This window comes from Homalodisca vitripennis, chromosome 2 (assembly GCF_021130785.1).
Source record: "Homalodisca vitripennis isolate AUS2020 chromosome 2, UT_GWSS_2.1, whole genome shotgun sequence".
NCBI classification, from domain to species: Eukaryota; Metazoa; Arthropoda; class Insecta; order Hemiptera; family Cicadellidae; genus Homalodisca; species Homalodisca vitripennis.
The window spans coordinates 82,825,524-82,838,570 of NC_060208.1; the positions used below are offsets into that span (position 1 = coordinate 82,825,524).

Below are 13,047 nucleotides of genomic sequence, written 5' to 3' on the forward strand. Positions count from 1 at the left end.
TAGACGTTACTAACTAAGTAGAAAACATTTAGATACGGCCAGAACGCTTCGTATTACTAACCGGGCAGTAGGAATTGATATGATAATGTTCCGAGCTGTCAGTTACAAAAAAGGCATCGAGCTACGATAAAAATTCGAATCGCTTGCAAGCAGCTATGCGATGCATGGAGCATCAGCTAAAATGATTTACCCTTCAAGCCAAATAGGAGACGTCTAGTAAAGGCCGAAGCAGTTATATGAAAGAAATCTCTTTATGGCTATTACAGCTCACTGTATAAATAAGTAAGTAACAGCTCGTGTATATTCCATGGTACTTTAGTCATTAATTATTACTGGTTATTTTAATTAAATATATCAGATTTTTTAAGGGGATCCGCCATCTTTAGGGCATTTTTTAATTTTTTTTTAAATTTCACTTTTATAGACTGTTTTTTTTATTGTCAAACACAACTATAAAGAAGGTAAAAAAATAAAAAATTCCATGAGGTAGCAAAATTTTAAAATTAGCACCAAATTTTTTCGTGTTTTTCGCGTTTTTTTGATTTTTGAATAACTTTTTTTAATTTTTAACCAATTTTGTTCTTTGTTTTTTTAATTTGTTCCTTATAAGATAAAGAAACTTTTTGGGTATGCATTTGACATTAGCATCAAAATTAAAAAAAACTGTACGCTAATAAAATTTTAGATTTTTTTCATCGTAAATGTATGAACATATGAAAAAAATATTAATTATTGTAGGAAATGGATTTCCATACCCAGAAAATCTTTTTTTATAATATTAAGAATAAGGTGTAAAAATTAGAAAGCTCTAAGACAATTATTTTAGATTTTATTCAAACATTAATGTATAAAAACCCTAAAAATCAATTTACGGGAAATAGCCGCTAAAGATAAACGTTCTAATCCTTACTACTAAATCTGTCCAGCACCATATGTAGCACGTTCATTTTCTTTTTTCTTCTCCTCCTCAGCAAGTTGGGCAGATTTTAGGAGTTTTCTGTACCTCTTATACTTCTCTGAGGCTCTTGTCTTCCGCAACCGCAGCCGATGCACATCTTTCTTATTGGCTTGGTAAGAAGTGTATGCTCCGGGAGAAACTCCAGATTCTCAAACAAGTTCTTCATTGAGATTGTATACCCTTCATTATACACACAAATGCCTTTCACCCACTGCAGCTTCAACCCTTCCTTTTGAGGTAAAATTGTTTTAGGAATTTTACTCCAAATAAACGCTGTGAAGCGACTCGTTCGCATTTTGGGTTTTACCTAACGAACATCGCTTGAGAAGGGTCCTCCGACGAAAGGCGATTGTATAAAGGTAAAGAGGTGCTTATAGACTGTCATTTAGTGGTGTTCTTATGGTTATCTAAATGTTTTCTTGGTGTTACTTTATTATATAAGTCTCTCTGATAGAAGCACCAACTGTCTTTGCCGACTGGGCACTTGTCATGATGCAGATTACCATCACTTGATCTACAAACGGTCCAGGGTTGCAAAGATAGCAGTTCTCATTTTGTTTGTATCATCCAAATTTTTTTATAACTGCATTTCTATAGTATTTAGTTAGTTTTTCAATTGTTGTTGCTTTCAGGCTACCAAATGATTTACCACCGAGCGTAATTTTTTTACTGCTACAGACTTGTACAAGTTTTCGTAGGCCAGTACCCAATCTCTTGGCCACGTGGTTCACAACACTCTTGTTTTTCTATTCAACATCATTACCATAAATTTTTAGTGTTGTTAACATGGTCAAAAGATTTGGAATCTCCATCAGAAATCATACTCGTGTAGCGAAACCCAAGATTTTCTGATCTTCTCCAAAGACGTTCAGGCCGCTTCAGTCTCCATACTGGGGGATGATCCTTCGTAATTTGCTTGGCATTTTGGCAGATGATTACCAAACCACTCTTGAAAATCCTCTGAATGTTCTTCTACTTACAGTTTTCTTTTTTTCACATTACCCTACAGTATTTGGAGAGCACCTCATAGTCGATTACTAAACCAGTAATTACTTCTATGACGCAACCTACTCCGTACTTAGACGTAAAACCTCTTTTCTGCCAGAAATCATCGTAGCTGACTGCTATGTTTATAGGTTTCTCCATATCTAGGGTTCCCTGAAGTTCACTGTAGGCCTTCTCAACTTCTGTTCGTGCACGTGCAAGACAATCGTCTGTGCATCGCTTAGTAATATCAACTAATTGGCGGACATGCCTATCAAAAGAAACTATGGTGGAGGCAAGGCATATTCATACCTAAAGAGAACATTTCAAGGGCCATATGTCCTTTTCCAAACGATGAAAATGTTTTCACAAGCCTTTTGTTCACATCAAAAGGTTTTTTTTTCTCAAACTTTCGTTACGCTGGGTAATTCGCTCTCACGTAATAAAACTATTTGTTTCTTTACACGAATTACATGTTAGAGATATTTTTTGGGCAAATCCAAAATACATTTGTCACAGATACATGTGAGTTTTACATCCAAACAGTGTTTGCAAGGCAGGTCTTTCAAAAATGAGGTTAGAGAACATATATTTATTAGACTATAGATCGGTGCATTATTTTCGGTATCGTCGTGACATGTTTTGTATGAAGCAAACAAGCTCGAATCCGTAGGCCTAGATTTAGCAGGTGTAGTTTCTTCCTCAATACCTACAGTAGAGTTAGATCCTACAGGAGGTCTATTTACATTGCTAGGGCCAGCTTCTAATTCATCAATACTTACAGTTTCAGCTAAATTGTCATCAACCTTGGTACTTTCATTTTTTCGGTGCATTCCCCATCTTCCAGACACTTTTTTCTGTTGCGTTCTGATCGGGCTAACCTGGATTTATTACCTCTCCCCATAGTTAGTTAGAACCTTATAATATAGGCTTATGTCTTATTGCAACAAAATCACTTCACTAAAAAACAATACACTAAAATAATATTGTCTGTAAATAACGCGTTGCCTTTTTACTAAGAATTGAAGTAAATCAGGATCAACTGTAAAACATGAAAGTAAACCTAGGTTATACACATGTGCACATAACCTAAAGTCACAATTACTTGGCCATCAACAAATCAATCTCAAACATCTGATTGATCAGCTGGGAAACAATGCAGACTCAGTGCAGCAAACCTCCGGAAACTAAATAAAAATAAAAGTAGGTCAATATATGACTATAATAATATAAAATGAGTGTTATAAATACTTTACCATTCTTATAAGCATATAAATAAGTTAGTCTACTATTTATAAATAAAAAATATTCAAGATAGCTGGTGAATAAACCATTGTAAGCCACTAAAATTTAATATTATGTAAAGTAGGCAAAATTACGATTTGCGAAATATTTTGTTATTTGAATTTTTTTTAGAAAAAAATGTCAGAATGGCTTAAAAATTAGTAAAAATATTCAGAATAGTATGTACAAAAAGAAAAATATGATTTTCAGAAAAAAGTCAAAAAATTAAAAAAAAAAAAATGCCGTTTAAAGGTGGCGGATCCCCTTAACCATAGTATTAACTTATGCACTCAGTGTTTTTCCATTGTATTGAATAGGTTCCATTTCGCAAATGAGTGAATTTTAATGGTACGATAAATATTTGGAAGGCACCTGTAAACTATGATATAATATTTAAGGGAACCTCACATACCTCATTATTATTCTTTGTTATTAATCCAGACATAATTTAAATTATGTATTACTAGTTACAAGCATACTTTAATTGGATAATATTTCACAATCATACTAATAACGACCTAATTTGCACAAATCTTTAGACATTTTGCTTCATAATTATTATAGTGATATGAATAAACGCATTTTGATATTTATGTTACAGGTATGGAAGACTCAATTGACTTCACATAAAGGAATGCACTCCCTGGCGTTTCTGAAGGGATGATCAGCGGTCGACATCATGTAGTCCCGCAACTGTGGGGAGGGGAGGGATGGTGGTGACGTGTCGGCTTGTGATTGGACGTTAGCCACGTGACATGTTCCCCCCTCCCCCGGTGGTGCCCCCCGCCCCCTCGCCCCTTCACTGCTCGCAGTGGGAATTGGACATGGATCTGCGCCATCACATACAACATTGTGCGTGCACATGTAACCACATGGGCTATGGAAACTACATGGATTACCAGGTTAGTTACATATATGTATTTTATTTCAATTCAATATTTGATCTATTTTCACCTATTAAAGTGGAGATTTTAGTTAAGTTATTATTTAATTTGATTAAATAGCATTTTAAAATAGTTAAAAAAAATACAGAAGTAAAACTATGTTTCTGAGCATCGGAAAAGTAATTTTTAAGCATTTAAGATAATCATCTGTCATATCTAGAAATGTCCCTTCCCTGAAGAGGGGTGAATGTAATTAATATAAACTACAATATTTAATGGAAAATGTCTGAGTGGTTTTATATTTAATATTTTATAAAATATTTTTATTAACATTTTCCAAGTTTCCAGTTCCAGGTTACAAACGTGCCATTATCTCATGTGATAACTCATATACATACTTATTTATACTGTATAAAAACAGTATTATTACTTCTGAAAACATGGCTATAATACTACCCAGAGGTACTAGAAATTTGATGCGATCGTTTTTTTTTCGGTTTAAATAATGTTTTAAAATTTTTACACAGCCCTTTAAGGTACCATATCAAAAGACAAGAAGTTTTCCTCATTATTTAAGAATTTAAAGCTAATTTTGGCACCTCTTCTAATTAGGGGAAAAACGGTTGAATATATGTGTATATTAACGTTGTAAAGTATGTACAAGATGACTGGAGTGAATGACTCGCTTCAAATTTATAAAACGTTTTACATCATTAGTCAATAGAAAACAAGTCACACCCTGAAGCTAATAGATCATGTAGATACTCTATAGTTTTCAATGCAGGCTCTTTTTATTTGGGTTGATTAGACAATTAGAAAACAATTTCTTACTTTAAATGACTGGCATAAAAAATGTGTTCTTTTTCAGGGAAGTTATTTTAAAGAGCTGTGAAGAAAAGAATTTTCCTAACCAACAGAGCGTTTGCACCACCTAAACACTCTCAGCCCCTTGTGAAGATTCATGGCAATGATATTTACACTTACTGTGATGAAAACATAAACGCCTGGGACTTTAAAGTGTTAACATCCTATAAATTTTCTCTGGATGTGATAGAACAAATTATATTCCATTTTTACCTGTCTGCAGGGAAGTTATATTAAAGAGGTGTTACTCTGAAATAGTAACAATTGTCCATCCTAAACCTGAACATCGTCCCAATATTGCGGGAGCCATGTATTCATGACCCTACATATTCTTTAAAATATTATGTAGGGAGCCAGTAAGGAATGATTATCTAATAGACACAAAAATTTATTTTAGTATTGTTTATTCATATTATGTGTCCCTACTGATAATGCTTAAATTGATCTATGAAAACGATTAAGTGAAAAATGGATAATTTGGAAGCTTTAAGACACCAATAACACATTCGAATTCTTGAGGATTTCGAACCATGAAGACTGTATTACGTTAATAGAGATGTCAAGGGTCTAGAAGATTAGTTAAGATAACAAACAACGTAGAATTGTAAATTTAGAAATTAACCTAGTACAAATAAATCACAAGTTGATTTTTGAACATATTGCATTAGGCTATTGTTAAGTAACTAATAGTTTACTACTAAAAATAGGTAAGCCAATCTGGCCTAGATATTTTTTATTTTCAATCGAGGAAACATATCACTTTATAGTACCACAAGATATTGCGACCCAGTGCAGGGTGATTTCAATTTTTTATTTACCAAAACCAAATTGTGTTTTCAGGGTAAACCCTGTTCTACGGTTACATTTTCAAAAACTAACAAGCTTTCATCGTTTTACACACACACACACACACACACACACACACACACACACACACACACACACACACACACACACACACACACACACACACACACACACACACACACACACACACACACACACACACACACACACACACACACACACACACACACACACACACACACACACACACACACACACACACACACACACACACACACACACACACACACACACACACACACACACACACACACACACACACACACACACACACACACACACACACACACACACACACAGCCTATATTTATTTATTTATTTGCTATCAAAATATTACGTTTAATAAACGCCAAAGACTACTTTGAGATAAAAACACTACTAAAGAATAGTTAAATTATAACTGTGCTCATTGATGTAAATGTTTGAACCATCATGAAAACTTTATTGCAGTTTTATTTTTTTTTACAAATGTAATAATAGTGAATGGTATCGGAAAAATCATCATTTTATAATACTATAACTAACATTAAAGAATATAGTGGAATAGATGTCACTGCATGACAGGCAATTACCTACGAGCATTGCGAATAGCTAGATCAATAACAGCAATTAAAACACAATCTCATACACTAAGTGATGTTGTTTGCAGGTTTACCTAGTTTGACACTATTCATCCGTGATGTTTTGATTAACTCTCGTTTATAACAGAACATTGTTATATCCCATTGTAAACCTTTCTACGAAAGAGCCTGCTTTTCATAAATAAGAAGGTTAACTGCTGTATACGCTTATGTAGTTTGTTGAAATTTCAATGTCATGTGTATCAAGATGATACACAAAACAAAACTCTTATATGCCGTGTGTATTATTTCTGATTTAAAAATTTTACCGTCAAAGGATAAGTGTGTTTTTAAATAAAAACGATATCTATACATAATAATTTAATTTTTCATATTTGTCCAAAAATATATAATTTTTCAAAGGAGGTTTTTGTATAAGTATGTTGTTTTTCGATGATTTCACAATTTTATTCTTTATCCTAGATTGGCATGCTGATTTATTAGTAAGTAAAATGGTGTATAATAATTCTACAAACAGTATATATATATATATATATATATATATATATATATATATATATATAAACGTGTTGGAAGACAGTGTCTGTACATATCTATGATATGATCAGTAACATGCCATTTCAGTTCTGTAGTATACTTGTGCACATGATCTTACTACTTACGGAAAACTAAAAACATTTGTATATAAATGATAAACACGACTGAATTGCTACTAATCTGTATGTAACATTTGTGATATCCATGGCAATTAACGTTCGTACATAAAAAATTATACGGTCTGTAGTGAATGAAACATATAATTTTTCACGGCTTTGAATGAGAAAAAAAGTAGTTTTCCATGTGAAATTGGATTAAATACAAAATATAGATAACTAGATAGTATCTATATTTACAATTCCTTATACCAAGTACTCAATTCAACTTTAAACAAATCGGTTTTCAGGACCATTAGTTATGTAAACAACACTGGTGTGATTGTAACAATATATATTCCCGCATCAGGTTAAAGTATCTACACAGTAACTAAACCATTTGCTCAACCTAAATAAAAACTTATGGATTATCAAAGGATAATTAAATTTTCCAGGATATAGATTGTGAAATAAAAAAGGGAACAGTTTAAGCCAAAGTCAAACGCATTCAGGTTCGAGGGTGGACATTAGAGATAAAGTGGGTTCAAATCCTGCCTCGACCACAGTTTTTTTGTGGACCTCATTGGCTTGTAAATAAAATGAAATTGGCGAATGGATCTGACGAAAAATAGAACATTGTCTCCTGTAAGCATTTCAAATATATGGATATTAATTTCCTAGATACACGTTGTATTTATTTTAAGCAAATGATCCTTTTATATAAATTTGGGAAAGATAATGTATAGAAACCCGCTGATTAGGCAAGGTGAGGATTAAGTTAAGCCGGATCCCGCTTAATCCTTTTGTAATGGAGGGGAGCGCTGTAAAACTGGATTACAGTTGAGGGATTATGCATACCGCCCCACGCCTCTGCATGTCCTGTCGCATAAACCTTTCTTTGTCTTCAAATATTGCTCGAGGAAAATACACGATTTATTTATTAGCTCTCAATGTATACCAGTGGTTATGTTATATTATTTTTTATTTCAAAACTGGCAATTGACAAATTTATATTCCAAACAATAATGCTTAACTTAATATCACTGGTAAGTTAATACACATTTTCCGATATTAGTTTTATTCTTGCGAGGCCTTTAATCCATCTAAGTTGTCTGATAATGAAATCATTGATTCTGGAAGCCCTCGCAAGAATAAAATTACCATCGCAAAATGTGTATTAATTTACCAGTGATATATAATTAAACTTTTTTTAATACTCCAAGATTCTTCATTCAATAATGCTTAAAACAAAAATGTGATATTGCATATGAATGCCTTTTCTGCGCAAGAAAAATTATGGTTTAAAACTTTGATTAAATTTGTTACTTGTAATAATAATCCGTCCTTTCATTGGTCTGTGTCTGAAGATATATTTCAGATATTTATTTTAGTTCATTTCCATTAAAATTAAAGGTTTTTTTATTTTCCAAAGAGGATGATTACAGAAATCTACCTACTGCAACTGCCTTCAGGAGAGCCTCCGGGAAGTTATATTATAATATCATTGGTAATTTCAAATCTTAATCACCTATAAATATAAAATTTCAAAAGCGTTTGATGAGTGAAAAGGCTTCCCATAAAAGTTTACACACCTGAATTTAATCTAGGCATCAATTTTGGATAACATCTCACATGTGAGATCAGTTGAGGTTAAGTGATAGTCGTAATAAAATACTCATTTGAACGTAGGTATTAATGATTTTTAAATGTGATATTGTGTTATGATAAAATCTGCACTTCTTCAAACTTTACTGTTTACTTCGTGAACATTGTTTATTTACAATTAACAACGTTAAGAGTTTAAATTAATTTTCTTTGTACGAGAATGTCTTAAACATTTGCCAACCACGTGTAAAGTTTAAAATTATTTTCTTCGTAATACGTAATTTCTTTTTAATAATTAATAAATAATTTTGAACTTAAAAATGGATTGAACAGGCAGTATGATTAAAAATGTGAAGTTTTAGATTTCCAAGTCATTAAACATAATAGGGATTTGATGGCGTTATTAAAGTCCAATATTGTATATTACTGCTTTACGTCTAAAAGAAGTATAAGAGGTTCCCTGAGCGTTTGTGAAGTCTAGGAGTCTACTCGAGTAGCTTAAAAATTTCATTTCTGTATTTCTGTAAGTATGCTTATTTGTCTTTCAGCACGCACGATATTTCGAGGAAAAACTGACCTGCAGACTTTAAATTGATTTAAGAAGCTTTTTTTACACAAGCAACATCGAGTTCGATAATGATGAAAGTCGCTTCATGGAATGTTTTCTGAGCATTATTACTCATAAAATAATATTTAATATTTTATGAGTAATAATAATTTCAATATGAAAATTGCAGTATACATAAAGTTTTAATAAAACTGAGCACACTCATATGACATGGTAACGAATCTAGCATAATGACTTGAACTTTTGCATGCAACCTCAGCAAAGCTTGTTATGCGACATGTGGTGTGGCGTACTCATACAAAAGAAGTTATAAAACTAAGGCTTTACCTTTCATATTTTAAAGTGTTTATGAGGCTTTACTAGAATTTCGAAACAGTTTGTCGATTCCACTTGGAACATTTTTCATATACTCTACGACGTCATATATGAATAGATACAGCTACATGCTCTTCCTCGCGGGTATATTGAAATTCCTCTAACATACAAATGTTTTATTACTATTACATGCGTTCTGTGTTATCAGTACTATTTAACATATCCCATCCTAGTATGGGAGCATAAGATTGTTTGCTGAAGTTATTACTTATTACTTATAATTATTGAAAAATATCACTCAACAATCGCAGATAGTTTCCAATAGTTTGCCTTAAAGTAATCCTAGTAGATACGTATTGTATAACGTAACGTAATAACGTAAATTGAAATTACTGTTACTAGTCATGGCATAACATAGATTAAGGCTCACAAGGTGTAATGATTTATAGCGCAAAACGTACATTTTATATAACATTTTCGAACCTCTGTTAGTCCCTGATGATAATAAATTATTTGTATCTATTTGTTTCTTAATTTAAATTTTAGCAATTGATTTGCAGTTATATAGCGAAAATTTATTTTAAAAAAAAAGTAAAATACCAAAATCATATTCGGTAATGTTTGCTCATCAGTAATAATTTATAAGAGGTAAAATTAGGCTACCTTTTGTTTTTTTATCACCTGAAATAATAGTGTCAAAAATGATAGTTTAATTTTTAAACATCAGAACTTGAAAAAGAAGTTATAATTACAATGAATGATAGCATCAGGAATCACTATCCAATCGACAGCATGATGTCTCATTTTATAATTTACGGTTTAAACTCTGGCAATCATTTGGAATCTGACCTGAAAGTTCATAAGTGATGTTCTGGTTGGTAAATGACTACATGAACTGTCTCTAATTGCTTGGAGATTGACTTAATTAACTCTATCAGGTGCTATTAAGTCAATCCATCCCTATTATATAAAGGATTTCGTTTGTTCCCGACGATCCATTTAGAGGCATATGCTGAAGGAGAGGAAGTGCTAAAATATGTTAGTTTGGAAATTCCACCCATATAGTCACAATAAGAGTGTTTTAAATTTTAATGTTTGCTCTAATGCTGACAAAACATACATTTTATATATTTCCCTAGACGTGGTACTTTATCTTCCAAAATTAAATTGGAATTATTTTGTGTATTTTCACAATCATATTGTAAGTTTATTATATTTTTATGTTTAATCGCTTATTTATGATTTAATTATTATTCAATATTATTTCAAAGTGCTTCATTGTATTGAGTTATATAGTAGCACGATTCAGTTAGTTCACAGTTAGTTCTCGTAATTCTTATTGCACATTGGAGATATTTTTAATTACTTTCTCCAGTTATATATTAAAAGGCCGAAAGTCGATAGTGTTTTTGACGAAACTTTTTTAGATTTACCTTCAACATGCTTGTGAACAAAGAGGGAGCAGCACAATAAAAAGAGAGGAAGGTTGATGGAAAGGGGTCCGTTACCCTCAATACTTGCTCCTTTCGATTCATCCAACCCTCATATACTGGATGAGTGGACAGACTACCTGAGCTTGCAGCTGTAGTGGTCATCTCGTTCATCCTGAAATAAAAAAAGTTTCTTCTTTAGATTTTAGTCCTACAATTCTAACTCACAAATCGTACACATTAAACTCTATAGGCCTTTACGCTGTACTTCTGAGGCAAATCAAGCTATATCGTTTAAAATAATAAAAAATCGTACATCTCCCATCATTATGTATTAAAACATTATAAATATAACAATGAAAGACTGGATATGCCTACTTCTTCACGTAAACATTCCTAAAATAACGTTAAACATCTAAAAATAAAAATAAGTTGACAAAAACTTCTCATACAGTTATATTTACAATTCTTTAATATTAACCATGGTAACTGGTACAATCTGCTACTAAAACTAAAAACTATTAAAGATTTGATATGAAAGGTTAACGAGTGAGCTACACCAGTATTACGAGCGTTTATTCATTTGTACCAATAAATCGGTATCTTTCTAGTGGTAAATGATGTAGCCAGTCCTCTTAGGCATATGACGCACGCTCTCAATAATCCTCCCTCAACTGAAAGTTTGAATTCCCCGGATCACCCTCCAGCAAAAAGCTAAAAAATCACTAAAATATCTTTCAAAGATCAATCTTAGTGAGTGCTAGCATACCTTAAGCCGTGACAAACTTGTAAAGAAACTAAGATAGATTCCCAACAAATCAAAATTAATGGTTAAACTAATGAATAAATTAGCACATTCTCTAGTAGCAATTTTTCATTTATTTCCTGCTAGTACACCACCATATAGCAGTAAATTCAAGTAAAAATGTATACATAAAATGTGTTTAATCAGCATGGAAGTTTTGCGCCTGACACGAGTCATAGCCTTTGCTGACGATCGAATAAGAGACATTACATAGATGGATATGCACTATTACCTTACCCAATCTTATTCTATATTATAGAAATGACGTTTCATGCATAGGTTCTAGTCTACAGCTCAATTCGTTCTCCAGTTATCATAGAACTGATAAACATACTCACAGATGAAACGTTTGGCCAGCCTTCTGAGCCACTACCGCTCGGACAACGAACCTGTGTCAACAAGACGGTCGGGCTTATAACATAGCACAATGATGGGATTAAAAGCAAATTAAGGTGGCTGTGGAGCGGTGGTACACAATGGGACGATCCGGAACTTTCGTTTTAGCAGTGAATTATTCACACTGAAATTCCTCTTCTACATTTTTGTCTGTTCCTAAAGTTATATTCCTAATATTTTGAAATGAATGAAGGTTTTCTATTAAGAATATTGATATTATTACTTAACGCATAAAAGAATCAGTCATATAATTTTGTGCAATACGAATGTTATGTTTCAAATTCTGGACACCACCTTATTCGTTTTAATTAATTAAAAATAACCATAATGAAATAGTACGAGTACATTTTATATTAGTATAAGTACCGGACAGGCCTGTTATAAAATCCTCTCTTTCGGTATATATCGGTATAGTAAGATAGTTCTTGGTAGAAAGGCGTAATGGAGAAGGTTCCATTTGGTTTACGGAATACATTTGTTAACAAACTGAGTACAATATTATGACACTTTATAATGTGGCATAGTAACGTATATGATAAGGTTAAATTGTTGGATTCGTTGGTATGACTTGTTTATGTTCTATGTTAAGTCTCTTATTTTACATACTTTTTTTGTACTTTACCCAGACGGGATCACTTCTGGCTGGTTTATACCTTCCAGTTGAACCTGCTACTGGGCACAGCAAAAACCAATGTGTGACTTAAATCTGGACAACCTTATGCATGTCCAAGAGTTGCACATCACTAACCGCAAATGTCGAGATTCTGTTGGAGTTGGTGGGGTATGTTCCCTAACCTCAGAGGTTCTTACTAGCCTCAAAAAGGATGTGCCACCCACTGCCTACTTTGACTGGAGAGGCTGATTCAGAGCTGGC

The 13,047-nt window shown here is 32.8% G+C and overlaps 1 protein-coding gene across 1 annotated transcript in view; it reads left to right on the forward strand.

Annotated features, from left to right (window-relative positions):
* The window catches only part of LOC124354283 (dipeptidase 1-like), a 132,723-nt gene that overhangs the window by 66,761 nt on the left and 52,915 nt on the right, over positions 1 to 13,047 (forward strand). Inside the window, exon 2 of the mRNA XM_046804621.1 lies at positions 3,828 to 4,128. Within this exon, the coding sequence (XP_046660577.1) occupies positions 3,982 to 4,128 (147 nt within the window). The 5' untranslated portion in view covers positions 3,828 to 3,981. The remainder of the gene's footprint in view (positions 1 to 3,827; positions 4,129 to 13,047) is intronic.